Below are 22,704 nucleotides of genomic sequence, written 5' to 3'. Positions count from 1 at the left end.
GAACAGGTTGCATGTCTGTCTTCTCTCCACGTGGCTGGCGATGTTTTGCTCGGTGGTGGCCCAGGAGGAGCCCGGGGAAGGGCACGCACCGGGCAGGAGCGTGTTTGCAAAGGGGGAGCAGCGCAGGGCCCCGGGCTCTCGCCCGCAGCTCCCAGCACCAGTGGGGCTCGCACGGAGCCGGGGTGCTGCTGTCACCAGACCGGGGGCTAAAAAGTTCGGGATTTTCCTCCCCAGCCGCAGTGCCTGCCCTATCCGCCTACTGCAGGGAAATTTTCTTTAGGAAACAAAAAATCCCCCGTTAAGAGGAGCAGGACTGAGCGATCGGCGTGGCAATTCCTGCTGGAAAGGACTTGCTGACTGCCACGAGGTTGAGGCTTCGGCTGTTCCTGGGGGGAGAGCTAACCCTTACAGCGCTGAATGCGGCCGTGGCATCCACAGAGTTCCCCAAACCCTTTCCCTTCTGCCGTGAACAGGACCCTGCGGCGCACGAGGGGCTGACAGACAGCCCTGGGTCTCTCAAATGGTGCTGTCCCATTGAACACCAGTGACTTGGGCTTCGCAGGGTGTTGCTGGCTGAGCCCGTGAATCAAAAAATTGGCCTGGGGTCTGATGAAATCATGACTGTCTGGAAAACCGCTCCCTGGCTCGGGTTGGTTTAAAGCAGCAAAATTTGCTTTCTGTGCATTTAGGTTGCACTCAGAATTGAAGTTGTTGTGTTTGTTCCTTTGCCAGGCGCAGCGCTTTCCCCTCTCTTCGGCGCGAGGTGGGTGGATGGAGAAGCAGCTCGTTGCCAGCAGCGGTGGCCATTAGCACTGTGCCAAAAATCATCAGACTCTGAGTCTCGCTACCGGGTAGGTGGTGCGAGCTCTGCCGAGAGCTGAGGCTGAGCGGTTTTCCAGAGGCAAAGTCACTTTGGGGCTGGACTGGAAGCATGCGGTCATGGAGGGAGGAAAAAGGTATTTTTAGCAAAGAGAAAAGTAACCTTCCCTCCTTCCTTGCGGTGTCCTACAAAGCGTTGTGCACAAGAGACCTCTTCTTGGATATTCCTAAGAACTGCATAATTTTAGGTATGTGTAAGTGTAGTATGTGTGCAGGGGTGTACGTGTATAGGGCTGGACACACAGAGAGATATATATATAAAAGGAACTAAGCAATTCTAGTCAAAGCTAAAGGATTAGGCCATATAGAATAATTAATAGCACGTGAAAAGCTCAGGATATGTGGTTGTGGTCGGTGCCGGCAGAGGTCCGGCTGAGCTGCCCGCCTTGCTGCTCTCCCTGCCGCTGCAGCCTCTCGCCCTTCCCAGGAGGGTGTTTCGGAAGCCCTCCTGCCAGCACCCCTTGCTGGGGGGGAATCATCGCAGCCAAAATCATCACCGGTGGCTTATCGGTCTGGCTGAACCCAAATCCCTGCGGTTTGGGTCCCGGTGCCCAGCCAGGGTGTTTGTGGTAGCAGGTCTTGGTGGGCTGTGATAAAACAGGAGGGCTGGAAGGCATCTCGTGGCCTCCGAAGGGCAGAAAACACCAGTCTGCACTGGAAAAGGATATTTCTTCGGGGTTTGGTTTGGGTAAAGCCCAGCAAAATCCTTGCTGTGCGTATAACCCAGAAAGGGATTTTTCTGCTGTATTTCCAAGGCAGCCTGCGGTGCCCGCAAGCCCGAGGGGCGGCAGGGGCCGCCGAGTAAGGGTTGCTGCTGCGTCTCTGTGTGACAGAGTAGTGAGAGTCCTTGTTTTGCTTTCTTTTTCCTGTTTTCTTTTTGGAAGTGGGAAGCTGCGTTGCAGAAATAGCAGAAAAGCTGTGCAATCTGAAAACAAACTGGCAAAGTCCCACCGGTAACTGGTGCTACTGGGAAACCTGGAGCTGGCACTGCCAGTAAGGTCAGAGCCACAATATGGGCTTTGTGGTCCAGTCAGCAGGACTTAAATATCTACCTGTGGTTATTGAGGGCTACCTGGATGTCCACCCCAGCTCTAAGGGTTGCACCGTTCCCAAAAGGCACTCGCAGGGTAAAGCCACGCTCCCGGTTAAGGTGCTGGTGGTGTGACTTGTCCTGTCCGTGCCGGCCGCCCAGAGCCGGGTCTTGCCAGCCATCGCATCGGCGAGGTTTTTTGCTTGGGTTTCCTGTTTTGCCTGCACACGCTGCTGGGTTTGTGCCATCTGAAGCAGCTTTTTTTCAGCCCTGAAAACTCTTTTTTTTGTTCCCCCCAAGCAAACAAGGAACACGTGTCCTTTTGTTATTCTTTTTTTTTTTTTTTGTGAGAGGAGGAGGAGATTTGGGACAGAGCTGCGTGGCGGTGTGTTTTCTGCCTGTCTCGGTGTTTTCTGCCGGTCTCTGGCACACTAAGTACCAAAGCAAATTCCTCCAGGTTGTCTGGATCTTCCCTTGTATTTCTAAGACCAGCCCTGGGGATGCGGGGGTAAACCACCGCCCGCTCCGCGCTTCCCAGAAACGCCGCATGGGTGGAAACGTGCATCCAATCATCGGCAAAGCTGTTTTCTATCAAACCCCCTCTGCCTACGTTTACTTATATAATTCCCCGAGGGTTTTTTGGCATCGCAGTTGCTGATGCCTTACCCCACCAGGAGGAAACCTCGCAGCCCCCGCGCTGGCTGCGGTGGCAACGCCCCAAACTGGGGTCCCCCCCTCTACAGATTGTGTCGTTCCTTTAAGAGCGGACGTAGTGCCTAATGAGACTATTTACAAGCGCTTAAAATAATACCCATGATGCCAAAATACGTGTTGAGATCATTTTATTTCCTCCCAAGCTTCAAGCCTTAAGGATGCACTTGGGTCAGTTTTGTAAACTTTTCTCAATACCCAGCAAGGGCTGGGACCATTTCTGGTTTTTAAAGCAAAACTGAGAGGCTCGGTAACATCTTAAACATCGACCACAGGCTTTAGTAAAATGCCAAATAACACAAGACTCCTAATAACGACACAAGAGGTGGCAACGCCAGCTACTAGTCCTCCTTTCTGTGGCTCGCCCTGGCTCTCGGTGAGCAGATGTGCCTTGGAGACATCCTTCATCCTTCGTCCTCTTTGCTCGTGGCATACCCAGTCACAGTCTGTTTTCCAAGTATGCATCCCCCCATAATCCGCTGAGCATCCCGTAGATCCCGGGAGCCAGGCGGACTCCCTTGCTTGGCTCTGGGTGCCTTTTTCAACAGCGTGAGCTGACCCCAGTTTGAAAAATCCCTTTAACACTGATGTGGATATAGGTTAATACTCTTTGCTTGATATATGTTGGTAAAGTTATAGTCTTGCAGGCTAGATTAGGTCCAGATAATTGATTTTTGCAATGGAAAGAGGTTCAGTTTACATGGAGATAATTAACTGTCCTGATCTAGAGCCTCATGCAAGCACGGTAGATGCCGTAAGTCATCACGGGCAGCAGGTAGCTGCGGTCGGGGCTGAAACTCCCCTGGTGCTACCTCCCTGAGCTGCGCTGAGGCTGAGCCATCCACTTACCACTCAGGATTCAGGAGGATTTTCAAGAATGACAAATATGTAGAAGCACTGAAACAACAGAAATGAGAGGGACCTGAACCCGGCTGCAGTTCAGCACAGAAGTACTGGCATCGGCGCCAGCTCTTTTGGGTATTTTAACAATATCAGGATGGAGAACGCTGCAAGGCAAATAGTCCCCAACAGCGACAACACAACCAGCAAAACTTTTTTTTTTATCAAAATGTCCTTCTAGGTCAGGTCCTGTGCATCTGTTGCGCACAAGGGTGATTCAAGACGTATTTGGAGACCTAATGCAATCTTCATTCGAGCTATGAGAAGCACCTACGCGGACAGAAATGGCTTATGTTTCAAGAGATGGACTCCAGCAGAAGCTCGTCGGGCGGCATGGGTGGGATTTCCATGCTGTTTATTCGGCCAAAGAACTTCGGAAGAGACCAAAACTTAAAGCGAGGAAGATTTCTCCTCTTCATACGAATGTCGTGGCCGGTTTCGGTGATGGAGAGGCTGCTCCCGCGGCGCGTGAACCGAGCCCGCAGGGCGGCACAGCTGTGGCGCAGCAGCTGGTCCTGGAACTCGGAGGTCATGAAGTAGTAGAGGACCGGATCCAGGCAGCAGTTGAGGCTCGCCAGGCAGAGGGAGATGGGGTGGAAGCGGAGCGTGCTCCTGTGAATGGCACAGTCCTGGATGATGTTCTCTATCACCATCATGAAGAAGGGGAAGTTGATGTGGTAGGGGGTGAAGCAGATGAAGAAGACGGCCGCGCACATCAAGACCATGCGCAAAGCCTTCTGCTTCTCGCTGGTGTTCTGCAGCTGCGTCGGACACTCCCGCAGGGACTGCCACATCTTCCAAGTGCAGCAGGCAATGATGCCGAAGGGGATGACAAACCCAAACAACTCCGCCACCGTCACCAGCGCGATGGAGGCTCCCGGGCTCAGCTGCTTCACCCCCAGGTCTGAGAAGCACGTGTTTGTGCTGTTGGACAAGGCTGGGCTCCTCACCACGGGCAGGGGTAAGCACGCCGCCCCGACGAAGAGCCAGACGGCAGCGCTGATGGCTGCGTCGTACCGCCTCTTCCAGTCCTTGGCCTTGAAGGGATGGAGGAGGAAGAGGTACCGCTGGATGCTGATGCAGGTGAGGAAGCAAATGCTGGCGTACATGTTGAGGTACTTCAGGTAGAAGCACAGCTGGCAAAGAAAACTTCCAAATGGCCAGGTGTGGTTTATGTAGTAATACATCCGTAAGGGCAGCGAGAGGACGTGAGCCAGGTCGGCCACGGCCAGGTTGATCATGAAGATGACGGCTTTGCTCTTCTTGCTGATGAAGCGGCACAAGACCCAGAGGGCAGCGCTGTTGGCCAGGAGGCCGGGGATGAATATGAGGGTGTAAGTGGTTGCGTAGAGGGTGGACTGGAAGGACATCTGGGGATCGGTACAGTTCCCCGAGGACGCGTTGCTCTCCATCTCGGCTGAGTCTCTTCGCTCATGGGGCGATTAAGGCGGGTGGAGGGTTTCTGTAGCGGGTGAAAACAGATGCTGTAAAGCCAAAAACTTCCCAGTATTTCCCCACATGGAGTAAATGCGCTTCGGTAGTGAAGAATAAGCTGTGGGTAGGTGTGTGTACAGTGTGTGCGCAGGAGGCTGCGCAAGACGGGGCGTGTGTGTTGGGACCCCGCGTACAGGCAGCGATCCCGGGCGTCTTCCACGCAGCTCCTTTCAGATGGGCTCTGCAGGATTTGTACCCTGCCACCCCCGAAGGCGATGCCACAATTACAGTGACATGCAATTGAGCTCCCTAGCGTTAGTCTCTTTATTGCTAATGCCAGAGAGCTGCTTCAGCTCCCCGGGGTTTTTCAAGACCACTTTTAGTGCATATAGTTTTCTGTCAAACTCCTGTCAAATTGGTGCTCTCTGATATGTCTACAAGCAATTTCGGTGGGACTTTAAATAAATAGGGACTTTAAATGGATCTAGACACTGTCTTTTCAGATCCATGCAGTGGTCTGATGTGAATCGGCAGCGAGGGCAATAATTAGCATCAGCAAACGATGGGGCTGGCAGGCAGCCGAGCGGAGCAGAGGCCAGCGGGAGAGGTGCAGACAGATCTATCAGAGCTCTGGCTCCAGATTTAAGGCTGGATTTATAAGCTAATAGCTGGCCGAACACATGCCAGTTGCTCTGCTGGTCCTGCTAACTCAATTCCAGCACTCATGGCACATTGTGCAGGCATCGTGTTGTAGCAACAGAAATTATCCTCCAGCAACAGTTCAGGACATGAAGGAAGATAAATACATCTGTCCCTTAGCTAGAGCAGAAATTCTTTTCATCCATTTACCCACTTCACCTCCAGCGCTGAGGGTATTAGTGGGTCGTGGGGAGTTCACAGGTACTGCGCAGCTCTCCGAAGAGGTGATGGATTTTGCCATCGGTGAGCAGAGCCCATGGGGAAGCAGTCTGCTCTTTTAGGAAGAGGCGATTTGGCAGCAGCGGGTTACAAACCAAGGCCCTGTAGCATTGTCTGCAACAACGCAGTGCGATTTTCCCCCTTGGAAATGGAGCCTGTAGCTGCCTGCAAGGTGTCAGGCAGCCCGCCCTTCCCTTCCGAGAGACCAGAGCTGATCTGGCAGAGCCCTGAGCTCCTCTTGCTGTTGCCACCAGTGCCCCTCGACAGTGGTATTTAATTAAGAAGCAGCCAGTGGTGCTGTTTCCCACAGCCCTGAGCCTGGCCTTTGCCACAGGGATGGATTTCTAAAAGCTTTGCTTCAAGGCGCAGGGTGAAGGCTCTTCTACCCTGCTCCTCCTTACCTAGGCAGCTCTTTGGAGGGGTTGCCACATTTTCTGTTTCAGGAGGAAGGTTATATGTTTATATACGTGTGTGTATATATATACAGATACATATATAAAAAATATAGCCCACAGCCTCTCTGCTGGCTGCCCACACCTCTGATTTACCCACGCTTCTGTGCGTGTGCGGTGCTTATGCCCTGGTTTCTGAACTGAGCCCTTGCCAGGCTGATTTCTTCAGGGTTTGGCTGTAAAGAAGCAAGGCTGAAGTGAAATCCTGGCTGCAGGCGGGCTGCTGGGCTAATGCGCTTTTTGGCTGCTGACTGTGCTTGAGCCGGCAGCCCCAGGTCAGGGGTTTGTGATTTCTCTTGCGGGATGGGGCAAGGGAGCGGGGACATCTGGCACGAGGGGACAGCAGGAAAGAAAACCCTTAGGTCCCTGCAGCATCCCCAGGTGCTCCTCACCTGCCTAAAAACCCACGAGGGGCTTGTGCTTGGTGCTGGCCCCACTCTTGGCCGGTGCCTTTTGCTCCAAGCCTGTTTAACCCTGGCAAAGTGGTGGCGGGATGCCTTGTCTTCACATCCCTGCAGAAAACAGGGAGGGAAAACTGCCGGGGAGTGTGGGGAATAGAGCTATTCCCAGCTCTTGTCATGGCTTTCCAGTGACGGAGATGGCACTTGCTGGTCTGGGCTTGTGAAGAGGGCTGTAGAGTGCCTGGTGCCCCTGTCCCACCACCTCCTCCCCACCACGGTCTCAGCCCAAATCCTAAAACTTGTTCCTGCAGATGTGACCATGGGGAGCCTCCTTGCCGGTTTTCTCCATGTTTTGGCTTTCCCTGGGAGCCCGGGAGTGCCTGTTTCTCGGCGGGAGGGCTGGGTGTCACTCCTGGTCCCCGACACTTTCAGTTTTTAGGTGACAGCGCTTGTCAGGCACCTGGTGAGAAAGCAGCCGGGAGCTCCCTGCCGAGCCGCCGCCGGTCTGGGTTCAGGCCAGTGCTCATTCACTACAATGCTTCCTGAAAGAGCGGATTTTTTTTTATTTATCGTTGTTTGTTGGTTTTTGCTCTGTGAGGAGCCTTCCCTCCCGCCCGCGCCTTGCCCCGAGCCCCGCCAGCTCCTCCCGAGTTTTGCTGTCGGTGACGCCGGTGTCGGGGCAGAGATGCTCCCGTGGGCTTTGCAGGGGTTTTGTTCAGCGACTTTATAAAGCTTGTATGAAATACTCCCAGCCATTCCTTGATTGTTTTTCTACTTCATCCACGCATGGATTTACACACAGGCAGGAGCTGGGGGCGCTTTTTTTAAGTGGTAAAACTGAGTTTTATCCAGCTGTGTGCTGAAATTACAGAGGGGAGCTGGGTATCCCTGCCAGGGGGGTAAGACCGCTGGTTGTGGATGTAGCGCTGCAATTCATTAAACACCAAGCAACTTTGCAATTAATTAGGAGGTTAAGGCAGCTATTAAAACACCCGTGTTTCTTTTTCTGAGTATGTTAGCAGTATTTATTTCTGCAGGCGTATGTGGTTGTCACTATTGGAAATCGCCTGGCTACTCTGAATCACCCTGCGCCCCACCCAGCCCTACACTGCTGCGGAATTGCATTTACTGCTCCCAGATTCACTGGCAAACTCGCCCTCATCTTTTCCATGGGTTGCCTGGGCAAACTGGGCTAAAGCTGCGCTCCGGGGGTGGCTGGGGAGAGCCCCCGGCTTCGGGAGCCCTGGAGCAGCCAGGGGGTCGGGGCAGAGCTGCCTCCCTTCAACCCTGTCCGAGCCTGGGATGCTGGAAGGAAAAGCTGTCTAGGAAAAAAAAAAAAAATCCACTTTTGGCTTGAAATAAGCTCCTGATTTGAAGTAGCGGAGGTTTTCTGGCACTTGTGTTTTAAGCAATAATTTTGTTTGTTTAATCCAGGCACTAATAGGAAACACGTAAACAGAGCTGATCGGTTATGGCAGCTTCTGTCAGTAACAACAAAATTGAAGTATTTTGGGTAAAACAGGCTTTCCCCATGTCCTGAGGCACGCAGCAGCTCCACTCACCCACCCCTCGGAGCCGAGGGAGACAGAAATGCGCGGGCACAGTCAGAAGCTGCTGAGGATGTTGCACCAGCCTCTGCCTGATAAGATCTCTTGAAGAACAACTAAAAAAAAAAGTGGTAATGTTGCTCAGAACTGCGATAGCTTCAATCTACTGAAGAAAACACGCAGCAGAAATCAAGCTTACCTTCCTGTGACTCCCATCCTTCGGGGGGGTGACATCCATGCTAGAGAGCAGGAGGAGCGAGCTTTCTGCTTTTATTTCCTAGCGATTTTCGCAGCAATCCCAGCCCCAGCGACTCCCCGTTAAACTTCCACATGTTTTCGGAGCGCTGGAATCCTGCCGGCATCTGCAGCCCAGTACAGTGGCTGCAGAACAGGAAATCCTGTATTTTGTTTCTCTTCACCACACAAAACGTGTACAGCTAATGACGTTAAAACAACTGGGAAGGCGATGACGTCATTTGATCCAACTGCCGTGCGATAGAGACCTCGGACGCGGATTTCTTTCCTTCTTTTTGCACAGAAGTTGTGTTAGGTGACGGCGTCCTTCAGTCGAGCTGCTTTTGCTTTTATCCACAGTCACTTGCCGTTTGCTTACTAAAAACTATAAAATACAGAAGCAAAACTCTCCCAATAAGTGCTCGCTAAAGGAAAACTGAGCCAGTGTAAGTTACTGGAAGGTAGTAATTTTCCTTCATTTTCTTGGAAGTTTGGTTAGCCTCAGACTATCAAGGCTACAGGCTAAAGCTAGGGGTTTGGACTTTATTTCTGAAATAATATGACGGTTTAAGGTGGAGATTTTCCCAAAATACTATTGTTTAAAAAAACCCATATGTGCATCATTCCCAATTTCTTTTTTTTCTTTTTGCCTCCTTTAATTCCTTTCCCATATATATGTATATGCATATGTATATAATTTTTAGTTCTCTTACTGCCTGCTAAGTATGACCTCCTTTCTGAATTGCTGAAAACTGGCAGGCACATACTGTAGTGTAACTTACTAAGAGCTGCCTCATTTCCAGCTGAACAGTTTTACTTGATATACAGTGTCACATCGTACAGCCCAGGGCTTGTAAAGATAATACGGCTGTTGGCATCTTTCCCTTCCTTACTGTAGGTGATGTATAAACAGAACTATTCTTGCTCTGTTCATCTATTTTCTGTAATAGGTCCTGTGACCCTGCAAAATTAACAGAAGCATAACTGTGGAAGAGAAATGAAAGAAGGAAGCTATTATGACCTTTAATTGTAGAATAAGTCGCCAGCTCAGGGTCTGGGATCAAGCGTGCCTCTTTTCCCCCACCGGCTCTGCCGGCTGCGCAGTTGCCAGGGTTTCTCCGTGCCGGCAGCGATGCCGACCACGGGGACCTGAGAGCACTCCCGTGCCGTGACGTGGTGCGTCACGACAGTAGCGTAGAGAACGGAGAAGAGGATCCTTGACCTGCAGTGTCCTGTGGTCAGTGGCGATGCAGTTACTTAAATCCATTGGTCAACATCCTCACGAAGGCAAAGGCAAGACCAGTTTATATACCAGCCTTATAGACATATCTATGGGCTGCTTCATCACCACTTGCTTATCCATCATGTTAACGTAGCCTGCTGGCAAATAAGTACCTGTGAAGCCCCATGCTTCTTGTCTCAGCTGAGAGCAAAGTGATTTAGAAGATGCAAGAGCTGTTTTTTCTTCTTGTGCATCTCTTTCAGCAGCTGATGCTGATCCTTGGAAGAAAAAGCAGTGCTCGTGTATTTGCAAAACGTTCACGGATTCGCAGAAGGGAGGCTGGCACTGCGCCCCATCCCTCTCCAGAGGTTAAAGGTTTATCCCAAAGTGAAGTGGCTGTTTTATCAGGATATCCTGCCTAGGACATCCTACTTCTGTGTCCGCAGCGCACATCCAGTGCCGTATCCAGCCATCTCTGAGCCCTATTTTTAGGTGCGTGTTTACAGCAGGGCTGCTGGGGAAGGAGAGGTCAGTGGATGTCAGACCATAGCGAGGGTCAGACTCCCGCCTCGGGGTTCATAACCACGTCGAGTCCTCTGCTCATCGGCTTTTTGGAGTACTTTTGCAGAAGATCGCAACCTTCCTGGTCGTCAAAGGCTGATGGATTGACAAGCCTCAAGCCTTTTCCTTCACCATCTGCTAATCAGCCTCTACATTCTTCTTTCAACTGCATGCATATTTTTGTTTAGCATTTCTGCTTTTCTGGCTCGTTACCGATACTAAACATGCATTTTACGCTATGCAATGTTATACTTTCAAAGGCAGAAGACACAAAGGAATTTTTAAATAACTGTGAGACTTTATCTAAGGCCTCCAGATAAAGGTCGTCTTCGCCTTTAGCCTGGTATCCTGTGGGCAGAAGGCCAAATGCATATGATCAGCATCTCTTTAAGCGCTCAGCATTTAGAAATATCTGACAGGATGCACCTGAAGGATGTATGAAAAACAGCGGGCCATTCAGGAGGAGGAGGTCTTATTCACACAAAGCAACTCACCCTTGTGCAGAGACTTGCTAGGGCTTGACCGGAGCCGTCGGCACATGGCCCGTGGGGCTGGGTGAGCCCCTGGTGCCCTGCGGCACATGGTCCCTCTCACCACTGCACAGTGGTCTCTACAGGGGCAGCACTTTTAGGAAGCTTTGATTTATTTTACAGCAAATAATTGTTGGTCACTCCCTACCTTTTCAGGCTAAGCCCTTGTGTAATCCACAGAGCCAGCATTTTTGGTCAAAACGCACCAGTCATAGCCCCGAAATCTGTTAAATGCAATGAAGGGTTTTCATATTTGTCAGCTGGCTCCTAGCTGTTGAGCTGTTATCCTGCATTTACAGTATACTTTGGTTTTTTCTCTGTGCAGAGCGCTGATAATTTCATTTAAGGAAAGGAAATGAAGCTGAGGTACTCGCAAGATCCTGCAGCTCAGAACCTGAGGCTACAGAAAGGCATTAAATCCCATGGGGTTGCTTTCCAAATATGTTTGCTGTCAAGCATGGGAGGGCCCTTTCTCAAGCAGGAGAGGAATTACCAGACCTCTGATACGGTTAAGATGGGGTGGCCGTTTGCTGGCACTGCAAAGAAGCACGTTTTCTTTTGCTAACAGGTGAATGGCTGATGTGCTAGGGAAGGAGAATATGTCATGCCGTGGTTTTGCCCAGGGCCGTGCCTCAGGGAACGTGCACCGCCGCCGATGTGGGTGGTTTGGAGACCTTCACCGTGTTTCCACCCTGAGCAGTTCCCTTCGGGGCGAGGCTTGACGCAGCGGTGCTCCAGCACCAGGTGCCAGTGGAGCCCTTCAGATCCATCCTTCACAAACCTGCATGGCTGTACCCCACCTCTTGACTTGGTTAACGTCTGCCTTTCTGTGGCATCTCTGTTGAAAGACTTTTTTTTGTGTCTGCCCATGAAGGATGAAGATGTCTTCTTTTTATAGCTGGTGAGTTTGGGCAGTGGGACCAGTGCAAGAGATAATCCAGGAGCAACATCATGAAATTATATTTCCTCTTGTCAAAATAATAAACGTGGCTTATGGTCACAGGAAATGGGGTGGATTACAGGAACCGGAGCTGGGCACAACGTGCCTTTGAAAGTGTGAGAGCGCTGGCAGGCAAAGCCAGCACCTGCAGCCCCAGGTCTTGTGTCAGGTCCAGCACCTCCCAGCCATGAAGGCTGCAGAAATACTGTCCTCCTCGACAGTAACGCTGGATTTGAGTAGTCTTCCCTTGAGACACACTGCTGAGGTTTTGGAGGACTTGAACTAAAAGCTTGGAGTTTCACATCTGGGTTTGTGGAGGCCAAACTGACGGTCTTTGACTTTCTACATGCTTTCAGAAAATTACGAGTTTTCCTTGATCTCTTTTTATTTTGAATTGTTGCTCTCTAGGCTAGCTCACCATCGTGACCATCTTGGCTAACTTTCTGTCGCGGTTTAACGCCATTCGGCAGCTAAGGACCACACAGCCGATATAACTCTATCCCAGCCAAAATTGGTATGCTTTCCCACGCACCAGAAGAGACCATTAGACCAAGTTGTCTAACCTCCTGTGCATCAAAGTGACCTGTCTGGAAAGGCTGAAAGTGTCGAGCGTGTGACTTTTCCCCACAGGCTGGGGCTGCGGTATGTAAAAGACCATTTTGGGGGGTCTAAGGGAGTTCAGAGGACGATCGAGACAGGAAGACAGGGGGGAGAGCGTGAGCAGCCGAGGTGCTTGGGGATGCCATCGTGGTGATGGGGAATGTTACCCTTCATGGAGCCTCCAAATTCCTTGTTAAGGTTAAGGGTGGGAGAGCCACCGTCACTCTTTGGGCATTCAGATGCTGGAGCAGGTAATCCCCTGCCGGGTCCACGTTATAACTTTCAGTACATAGGGGACAATAGTTACCAATTTCTGCTTTACCAATCTTGTCGTAAATTATGTGAGTGCTTCTTTAAGCCATATAGATTTGGATCTGTAGAATGATTGTTGGATGAGCTAGAGAGAGATGGTTTCTGTGGTCCTGCCTGCCTCCACTCCTCACCCGGTCACGCACCACCCGCAGCACAGCTATTTCCATGGAGGACCTTTCTTCCCCCAAAATACCTCTAAATCCAATGTAAGTGTTGTAGTTAAAAAAACAAAACAAAAAACACCAGTCATATTAGAATGGGATGAAAACCTTTCTGTAGACAAGAAAGCAATCTGTTTAAGAATAACAAAAGCTGATGCGCTCCATCACTTGAACCCTTTGATTCAAGGAGGAGCTGATCCCATTCAGTTTTCTAGGTACAAATGATAACTATGAAACTCAGCTTACGTTTGCAAAAATGCGTTTATTTTTCAAGCATCAGTTTTTTGGAAAGAAAAATGTAGGACAAGCTACATAATTACCATAACAATGCCTTCAACTTGTTTTCACCGGATAAATGGAGAATTTTGTGAGAAAGAAATCACAGTAAACAGCTCCCACTCACATGCTAGCTGATCAAGGTCCATAAAAATCCTCAGAACAACTATTGAAACTAAAGTCTCCTTCACTGACAATATTATACAGTTTCTAGCTTATGAGAAAACTACTAAATTAACAAAAATTTCATTATGCATGCTTAACTGTGTACCTGAGCATCAACCTCTGCTCACATTTTTAAGGGGACAACTTGCAGTGTGTAAACACGTATGTGTATCATTGGCATAATGAACTGCCAGTTAAATCAGAGAAAACAGTGACTTCAGTGGGAGATGGACTGTTTGCCTATTCTGCAGCTTTCTCGCCAGAAGCCTCCAAGAATACTCTCTCTGTGAAAGTTACTTCCTTCAGATAGGCATATTTTGGTATTTTCATTTATCTACATGTAAGATTAAGTTCATCATACTGTAGCCCATAATCATCTTCTCACAAATGGGAGGAGAACCACAAGAGCTTACTGTATTTAATCAGTATGTCTTCTCTGCCTTTTGGAGGAACTCCAGTGTAATGATTATTTAAACCTGGCTATTGTTTACTTTTCCCCATTTTATTGTAAAACAGTCAAGTGGGAAAACATAATATGCAGAAAATTTTTGGTTGAGTTGAAATGTAATTAAGTGGAATTGAGTAGTTAGAAATATACTTAGCAAGTGTTTCTGGTATTTCTTCTATTTTTGTAGCAACATGTAAGATGCTGGCACTGGTGCTTACTGAGAATTGTACACGTTCCTTTTGAAAAAACACAGGTTTTCAAAGGCAATAAAATCAGTGCCTGTGTTCAGCCAAAAAAATCCCCAGGTATCATGAGGATACCCCTGAAGTTACACAAAGTGGGTGAACTTGAAGAGCTGTCACTAATTTAAAACGAGGTAAATGGCATCCTTTCTTGTCACTGCTTTTCATATCTTCATAGTCAATGAAGTTACAAAAATGTAAACATTAAGATCATGAGAGGAGCTGGTGGAAAAAATCACAATGAATAATTTACTTAAGAAATTAGCCTATGCTCAATTAGTGAAATCACCTCGGCAAGGACACTTCTCTTTTTAAAAAGTTATGCCAGTTGAACCCATTGAGCAGAGATTTCACGGGACGGATCCATCACAGGTACCTCTGAGGCAAAGAAGCCACACGCAGAAGAGAGCGAGGACCTGAACGGTACCACCAGCATCATCAAATCCACCTGCACCGATGCCGAGTCCGGCTGCGCCCAGCCCATGGCGCGTTCGCAGTGGTCCTGCCCCTCGGGGTCCAAAGGCGAAGGGCACGTGCTGATGCCCCCCTTGCCCCCAGGGGCAGCTCGGAGGGGAAGAAAGTCACTCAGAGCAAGAGAAGGTCCCATTCTCTGGAGTGTTTGAGGAGCCGTCGGGAGAATTTGTCCTGCAGAGGGTCTTGCACCAGCTGTAGGTGCAAGTTACGGGATGCATCAGCGTTAAGGAGCAAACTTAGGGCTGGGTGAGGAGGAAATGATGAACGAGAGCGGGAGGGGGAGTGCGGGAAAGGTGCAGCAGAGGTAAGCGTGGTGACCAGTGGGATGCACTCAAAGCCGGAGCTGTTGTGCTGAAGCAAGCTGCCAATCTTCACGCGTCTGCAGCCCTGAGTGCAGAGACCAAAACTGCCAAAAATTTATTATTACTGGCCATTTTCAGGTTCTTGTATGCATTGTGTGTTTTTAGCAGAGAAGACACTTCCGCGGATGTCAATGTATGGATGTGGGATTGTCTTTGGCTTGATCATAGAGCCATGGAGTTGGGAAAATAGAAGAAAACCTCCTGGGACGTTTCCATCATTTCCTAGCAAAAGCTTTGGCACTCCCTCCTGTATATTTGCTAGTCCAGCTAGGACAGGCGTGGGTGGCACAGCGGTAGGTGTAGTCACGCCAGTTGGGTCGCTCATCAGCTCCCAACACATCGGTCTTAAACAGAGTTTTACCTTCTATATGTCGAAAGATTTCCACTGCCACAAAACTCCCCCGAATAAACTTGCAGGATCTTCCACAGCGGAGTTGGTAATCGAATATCACAAACCGGTCCCCGATTTCTCATGAAATATCTTCATTCTTTTAAGGTGGCTTTCATGTCATTCCTTAATTGATGAGGCACTCTCTTTGCTCATGAGCCGACTCCTGATGACCATGCTGCTGTGCCTTGATATCTGGTCCTGAAACTCTGAAGTCATAAAGAAATACAGGATCGGATCCAAACAGCAGTCCAGACTCGCAAGACTTAAGCAAAAGGGTTGGGCGTAGAGCGTGATGGTACTCAGGAAGCAGTCTGTAATGACATTTTCTTTCACCAACATGTAGAAAAAGAAGTTGATGTGGTATGGTGCAAAACACACGCAGAACACAATGGCACACATGGAAACCATCCTTAAAGCCTTCCGCCTCTCACTGCTGTTTTGCAGCGGTATCTGGAAGCCCCGAAGAGAGTCTTTTGTCTTCCAAGTACAGAACAAAATAATGATGAGAGGGCCGACAAACCCAAAGAGCTCTGCCGTGCCTGTCATCAGCACGGTGGCCACCTTGCTGTCGATCTGCCGGACTTGAAGGTCCGCAAAGCAGGTATTCGTGTTTTTGGCCAGACCGTAGCTGCGCATGATGGGGAACGACAAGCACACCACCCCAACGAAGAGCCACACCACAGCGCTGATGGCTACGTCGTACCGCCGCTTCCAGTCCTTGGCTTTGAACGGCTGGTACAGGAAGAAATACCTCTGAATGCTGATGCAGGTGAGGAAACAAATGCTGGCGTACATGTTGAGGTACTTCAGGTAGAAACACAGTAAGCAAAGGAATCTCCCAAAAGGCCACGTGGAGTTAATATAATAGTATATTCGCAGTGGCAGCGAGAGGACGTGAGCCAGGTCGGCCACGGCCAGGTTGATCATGAAGATGACGGCTTTGTTCTTTTTGCTGATGAAGCGGCACAAGACCCATAAGGCAGCGCTGTTGGCCAGGAGGCCAGGGATGAATATGATGGTGTAAGTGGCTGCATACAGGCTGTTTTTGAATGTTATATTGTGACTGAGGCAGGTCTGGTTGCTCTGCGTCATGACTGGGCTGCTGGAAACATTTGTTGTCGTATAGGGTGGGGGGGTCATTCCTGTAGAGAACAAAAATAGGGGCTGTAAAGACAAAGGCACTGCAAGAGTTGTCAATATTCACATTTGCATTTCCTATTTGACTATTCAAAGTAGAGGTACAAAGTAGAGGTTTGGAAATGTCTTCTGTATAAAACATCCTGCTGTCTTCTTCAGAGCTGCCCTTTCAGAGGTCTCCCACTATTCACGCAGAGGTGGGGGACCATTCCTGTGTGTCAGTCCCAGTGCTGGGCTGGCCGTGTGCCGTAAGCACGGGCGAAGCTGTGCCGTACTGCTAATAGAGGAGTAGGAGAAGCTGCCTGTCCTTTTGGCAGCTCAAGGTCACGGTCTGTGGTTTGGTCTCTGGGTAGCAGGGGAGGAATACATGGAAGAAAGGTGTGCCATAGCCCAGCTTCTGCGGGTGAGCAACCACATGGCTCAACGATCAAAATGTGGGTGCCAACCACCGAACCGTACCTGCTGTTAAGTTATACGTTAGGCATTGACGGGTGGCTTGTCTCCTGACCCCTTCAGTGGACCTCATGGACCCACCTTCTCTGGCCTGATGGGGACAGGCCATGTGGAAAAGGGTAGCAGGGAGCAGGCTTGAGAAGTTTGACTGTTTTGAGTGCAGCCAGTGCTCCTGAAGTGTGCTGCCGTGTATTTAAGCTAACGTAACAAGTAGAGACCTAATCAGATCACCAGCTTCCGTTTCTCATCACCCTAGCAGCCTCAGTTTAACACTTTTTTCCAACAGATAATTTTTTTTTTAGATGCTTCCAATTTCTGGCTCTCCTTTGATTCAGATGAGTAGGGACGGCGAAATGTCCCATGTTGAACTGTTGGGCCATCTTTTTTTTTGTCAGCTTTTGTCTTCAGTACGGGCAGGAGGGGTTTGGTTTTATCGGGTATTTCCCCATAGGGTTATAATTCTCATTACAGTGATTCCCTCCTGTGTCTAAAACAACGGTTAAAATTGAATATCAGCTTCCTATTTCATGTGGCACTGCAGACACTGATTCATTCCTCCTGACTCATTTCCTGCACCACTGGCAAGCGGCATTTGCCAGAAAAAGTGTCTCTGTAGGTAGATATTAGTAACTCGTACCCTGTTACTAATGTTTTTTTTCCTTCATGTTACAAAAAAAGAGTAGCGTTTAGAGATCTCGAGTGACAAAGAACAGAAATAGCTGTTTTTTCAGCTTGTTAATCATTGTGGTACTTGGACTTGGCAGTTCGTACAGACACTGTTCAAGGCTGCTATGGAAGGGTTGTAATTCAGGCCCCAGAGATGCCCAGACGTGGCAAGGTCCCAGCATGGGACACAGGCCACCCTCACCGCGGGTACAGTGGCTCTGGCTGATGCTGATGGTGAGCAGGGCCACCTAACCACTGCTCCTGCGGGTTCCCTAAAGAGATGCTACTGCCAACTTTCTTGCTTTTCTTTTTAAATTTGTCTTTCATTTTCTCACACTCTTGAAAAAGCAAGGGCTGCATGTTTATCTCCTGCAGCACCCCCAGCTTTAGCAACTGGGCTACATCCTCCAGTTGCACCAAACTTCAAAGAAATGCTGCAGTCGAGAAACCCTCTATCTAATCCCCCTCCTTCACTGAGGTGGCACGAGTACCTGAGGCCAGGTGCCTCACAGCAGCCTCCCAGGCTGGTTTTGTCCCTCCAGGGCAATCCCTCCAGTCTACAGTTCACTCCCAGTAACCCTCACCCCAAGGCAGCTCTGGGACAAGATGCTCTGCTCCATGGTGGAGTGTCCCCAGCTGCCCCCATCCCAGGACACCACAGCCTTGCTCCTTTCACAAGGCCAGAATGTGTCCATGAGGAGGGAAGAGGGCTCAAAAGGTGCTGGAAACAAGGGGGCAAGATGCATCTGGCCCACGGCCTTATCTCCACCGCTCTGAGAAGCAACATTGGAGGCCTCCCACTCTCCTTTCTGGTGGTCCTCAGGACACTGAGACAGGGAGTGGATAGGGCATGGAGCTGAGCACTGGGGTGTTCACTCAGGGCACTGCTTCTCAGAGTGGTAAATTTGGGTTACAGCCCATTTCTTGAGAGTGTTGTGAATTCCTGTCGCTCAGGATGTTTGTGATCACTTTCCATCTGGTTTGTCTGTAGCTCTAGCTGGACATGCTAGATGTCTGCCGCCCTTGTCTTCGGCCAGAGCCCTGCTCACTACACCCAATTTCTGTCATAGAATCATTAAGGTTGGAAAAGACCTCTAACATCATCCAGTCCAACCGTCGACCCAACACCTCCATGCCCACTAAACCACGTCCCTAAGTGCCACATCTACACGTCTTTTAAATACTTCCAGGGATGGTGGCTCAACCACTTCCCTGGGCAGCCTGTTCCAGTGTTTGACCACTCTTTCAGTAAAGAAATTTCTCCTAATGTCCAGTCTAAACCTCCCTTGGTGCAACTTGAGGCCATTTCCTCTTGTCCTATCGCTTGTTACTTGGTAGAAGAGACCAACCCCCACCTCGCTACAGCCTCCTTTCAGGTAGTTGTAGAGCGCGATGAGGTCTCCCCTCAGCCTCCTCTTCTCCAGGCTAAACTGTCCCAGTTCCCTCAGCCACTCTTCATCAGACTTGTGCTCCAGGCCCTTCGCCATCTTCATTGCCCTTCTCTGGACACGCTCCAGCAACTCCAACCTGAAGGAGGTCCCTTCAGGTGACCTCCAACTTTGTCAAGAAACCATTAAAGAGCCATTTTCAAAGTTGCTAGCTGCCTGGTTTCCCTTGGATGTCAAGGTTAGACTGACTGCCTGGTGCTCCTCCAAAACACAAGTGCTAGATGGCCATTGAAACCATGGAGGATGAGGTACATTTGCAAAATGTTCTATTTTAAGGACATGCTTATTTTTAAATGCTGGACGTGTGTTCTTCAGTTCAAATGAGTCATAACAGTCAGTTTGCTTATTGAGGTCCCCAGATACAGTTAGCCCTTATTTACATTTCATGTGACAGCTAAGGACCAGACCGCAACATCAGCAATCAGAGTAATCAAGTTCAGGCTGCTGACTCAAACTGGCCTCTGAATGGAGCCATTTAGGGTAAACCGACGTGTCCAGGATGTGTCCATCACAAGAGGGTGATGCTGAGTGCACATGCTTGCTACCAGAACTCAGCCTTCACTTTCTGATTGCAGCAAACTGCGCCCAGGTGTGCAGATGAGCACGGGGCTGGGCTGCAAGGGCTGCAGCATGTCTGAGACCATGGTGGAGCCCACAGCATGGAGAGGTTCCCCTTCGGCCTTCATCTGCTAATTGTCCACAAGGTGTCAGAGTTAATCAAGATTTCATCTCTTTGCCCTCCTCTTTAAGGTATTTTTCTAACCCTCAAGGGACTAGGGCTGTCTGAGTGGCGCGAGGCAGAGGCGGTGGTGTGACCATGGTCTCATGAGTTTGTATTGCTATCTTCTAGGGTGATCCCAAATTGAAAAACTCGTGTGTTGCTGAATAACTGATATTAGGAAAACAAATGGTCCCAGGAATAGTCCTCATATTGCTGGTATTTACAGGTAGAAGAGCCCTGAAAAGCTGCACTTTGATGGAGACCAGGGAGCTGCTTTGAACCTTGGACCCAAAAGCTTATAAAACCCAACCTCTGAAAATGCAGGTGATGTCCCATCCCCACTGCCCCGAGCAAACGTAACATCGTGATTGATGAACAGGAGACGTATGGCCCGTGGAGTCAGAAAAAGCCTCTCCTTTGCATTCAGTGAACTCGGGGTCAGGCCATTTACAACGAAGTGGATGAGCAGGATGACCCGGCTGGCAGTGCAAAAGCATTAACACAATTAATATGTACATGGGTGATGTCTGCTGGCTCATCAGAACAGGGCACTTACTGAGAATGAATGACTTCATTACAAAGTCATAAAAATATAATGAGATTAAACCATCTCTTTAGACAGAATGCACCCAGGCATATGCACAGGGGACTACAAAACAATTGCGTTTCTGCCCTTCCTCCTGCTTCTCTTGTTCAGATTGAAGCTGAATCCTACACTGTCCCCTTATCTTCCCACCTGTGCACAAAAGCAGACACCACTGAATGTCAGTCTGAAATTAAGTCTCCAAAGCTGTTCAGAAAGCAAAGTCATTTGCTGCATGATGTGTGTACAGCAAAGGTAGAAGGCCGAAAAGCTCCATCAGATTTTATCGACCCTTATTTACATATCACAGGGAGACAGCTCCTACTAAAACATTGTTTTCAGAATATGACATTTCAAAAAAATTGGTAGTAAATAAATACACTGTTAACTAACTACTGGTTTTTACATTTTAATTAGAGTCTGTATTTCTGAGGTTGTTGCCATAAGAACATAATTAAGTGTGCACGTTATTACTTGTAGCTGGATGTTTGGAAACTAAATGTCGCATCTCCAGGAAAAAGATGTTGATCTTGATAGGACTGAGAAGCACAGGAACGTCATTCCAAAGTCCTGGATCTTTCTGGCATGCCCATCAGCAGAGAGGTTAATTGATTTGATTAAGACACAAATGCCTCTACACTCTGCCCTCATTGCATGGCCATGAACATCTCACGCTATTGCTCTCGCACCTAGGTGTGAAACCTCTGCAGTCAGAAGTGGAAAGTTCTACAGTTAAGGGTACTTTTTCTGGTTTTCTTCTTCCACAAAAAAGAGCAGATCTGGGTTGTCTGATCTGTTGTGATGAGATGTTTTCATTTTGCAACACTAGTCTAATTCTCACTTCTGCAGCTGTGGCAGCTGAAGAAGCAGGGCATGCACACGCAGCAGGACGCCGGCAGCCTCGTTGGAGCACTTGCTCCAGGCTGGGCGAGGGCTGTCCCGTGGATGGACTTCCATTGTGGATGCAATTCCCATGGCTGGTGATGTGCACGCCAGAGCCAAGGTCCCGGCGCTTTCACTTGACACCAGAAAACATGCCCCTGCACAAAAATCACACTCTTACTTCACACATCCTACTGCCCCAGCCTGCTGCTGAAGTCCTCTCCTACATAAACCTGCGGCAAGCCAGATTTGACACACTGACTCACCTTCAGCGCGATTCCCTTTTGACTGACTTTAAGAAATTTCAGATTCAGGGGCCACCCACTATGAATCCTGTCTATAATTGCCAAAATGCATATGTGCTATACTGCTCTGCTCCCGTCAGAGCTGAGCTGCTGGTGCAAGTGAATGCAAGCCCATCAGTAAACCATCTTTTACAAAGCACAGTTTAAAAGCTTCAGCCGGTGAAGTAACTTAAGTTTTAATCCAGACCAGTGACTGCAGTCTGAATTATGAATTAAAACAGCCTCAGGATTCTCATCAACAAAAAGAAGTCCAAGCAGTCTTGCTGTTTTTGTCATATTGTGTCCCCCTGACTAATATTAACTTCCTACTGTTGCAATTCAGTCAAAGAGCATTGGATGGCACAAAGACAGGCAGCATGTAGATTTTTTTTATGGCAATATAAATCACCATTAGAAAAAACAGATTTGCAAGTTTCCCTTAATGTCAAGTATGATTTTAAAATAAAAGATATTCCCTGAGAAATCTGGCAAAAGAAAGAGATTGTGCCTAGTAATGACACCTAGGAGAACAGTTGGAGAACCACTAATTGCCCACGCTGTAACATTTTGCTTTCTCTAGCAACAGCAATTTCATGCAGCCGCTGTTTCAACTCCTCCATGTGTTCCTACAGAGGATTGGCGCGCGGAGGACTGCTGTTTTTGCAAGACTCAAAGCACCACAAATCTCCTCCTGGCAAGAGCCAACCCCTAAGAAAAAGCCCGAGGAGTGCAACATTTTTGTAGGAAACAGCATAGGCTCATTAACGTTGGTTCTAGATCACAAAGAGAGAGCTTAAAAGCAGCCTTACCTTTTCAGGCAGAAACCCAGCTAAGTGCAACCGCGCCGTCAGGAGGAAGTGGAGTGTCCCGGCTGCACCGCACCAGCCGTGTTTACATGTGCACAGCGACCTGAATGACATCACGGGTGCTGCAAGGTGCTGCTTTGCCTGCGGCTCTGCACTGGGGCTGCTGCTGGGGCGGGCGCCAGGCTCGCAGCCCCTACCTGCTTCTGCTTGCTCGGCTCCCAGCCCTGCCGAGCTGAGTCCCGGCCAGGCGTACGCACGGTTGCCCCAAAATGGGGTGCATGTGTCTTCGTCCTCAGTGTTTTCTTTCCCGCTGCTCCGCCAGGATGGCTTGGCACCCCTCGGGCTGCTGCGGGACAAGGTTCCGAGTGGAGCTGGGTGCTGCTCTGTGCAGGGCACCCCTTCCTCCTCTCCCACTCTTCCTCCTCTCCAAGCACAGCTCTGAGCTGACCATGGAAACACTCCCGAGGTTTCTGCTTGCTCCTCCCTGGGAAGTTCAGCTTTGCTCTCGCCTCCTGATCGAGGGGCTGTAGACAG

At 49.4% G+C, this 22,704-nt stretch overlaps 2 protein-coding genes and 2 long non-coding RNA genes across 7 annotated transcripts; 2 read left to right on the top strand and 2 right to left on the bottom strand.

The window, feature by feature from the left end:
- The first annotated feature begins 1,769 nt into the window (after positions 1-1,769).
- On the top strand, positions 1,770-20,633 carry LOC142087584 (uncharacterized). Its single transcript, XR_012675502.1, has 3 exons — positions 1,770-1,877; positions 3,702-4,854; positions 19,842-20,633. It is a non-coding gene; the product is annotated as an uncharacterized LOC142087584 (long non-coding RNA).
- Positions 3,817-8,645, bottom strand: LOC142087579 (putative P2Y purinoceptor 10). 3 transcript variants are annotated; one of them, XM_075161925.1, is made up of 2 exons: positions 8,472-8,645; positions 3,817-4,982 (listed from the first exon to the last, which is right to left on the bottom strand). In XM_075161925.1, exon 2 carries the CDS (start codon positions 4,930-4,932, stop codon positions 3,817-3,819), a length of 1,116 nt encoding a protein of 371 aa, XP_075018026.1. In that variant the 5' UTR covers positions 4,933-4,982; positions 8,472-8,645. The 3 variants fall into 3 exon arrangements, 2 of the variants coding, with proteins under 2 accessions (XP_075018026.1, XP_075018027.1); XM_075161926.1 differs by lacking the exon at positions 8,472-8,645 and adding an exon at positions 8,292-8,313; XR_012675501.1 differs by lacking the exon at positions 3,817-4,982 and adding an exon at positions 8,067-8,388.
- Positions 11,202-14,064, top strand: LOC142087585 (uncharacterized). The gene is made up of 3 exons (XR_012675503.1): positions 11,202-11,720; positions 12,168-12,877; positions 13,975-14,064. It is a non-coding gene; the product is annotated as an uncharacterized LOC142087585 (long non-coding RNA).
- Positions 13,089-22,458, bottom strand: LOC142087581 (putative P2Y purinoceptor 10). Of its 2 annotated transcripts, XM_075161928.1 has the most exons (3): positions 22,174-22,458; positions 20,888-21,238; positions 13,089-16,332 (listed from the first exon to the last, which is right to left on the bottom strand). In XM_075161928.1, exon 3 carries the CDS (start codon positions 16,328-16,330, stop codon positions 15,308-15,310), a length of 1,023 nt encoding a protein of 340 aa, XP_075018029.1. In that variant the 5' UTR covers positions 16,331-16,332; positions 20,888-21,238; positions 22,174-22,458; the 3' UTR covers positions 13,089-15,307. The 2 variants fall into 2 exon arrangements, with proteins under 2 accessions (XP_075018029.1, XP_075018028.1); XM_075161927.1 differs by lacking the exon at positions 20,888-21,238.
- Between the last annotated feature and the right edge of the window lie 246 nt (positions 22,459-22,704).

The sequence above is a fragment of the Calonectris borealis genome, chromosome 13 (assembly GCF_964195595.1).
Source record: "Calonectris borealis chromosome 13, bCalBor7.hap1.2, whole genome shotgun sequence".
NCBI lineage: Eukaryota > Metazoa > Chordata > Aves > Procellariiformes > Procellariidae > Calonectris > Calonectris borealis.
Note: the sequence above shows the minus strand (reverse complement) of the source record. Positions and strands in the feature narration are given on the sequence as shown.

Coding starts and splice junctions, on each gene's coding strand:
- LOC142087579 (XM_075161925.1), bottom strand. CDS start 4,932: ATGGAGAGCAACGCGTCCTCGGGGAACTGTACCGATCCCCAGATGTCC.
- LOC142087581 (XM_075161928.1), bottom strand. CDS start 16,330: ATGACCCCCCCACCCTATACGACAACAAATGTTTCCAGCAGCCCAGTC.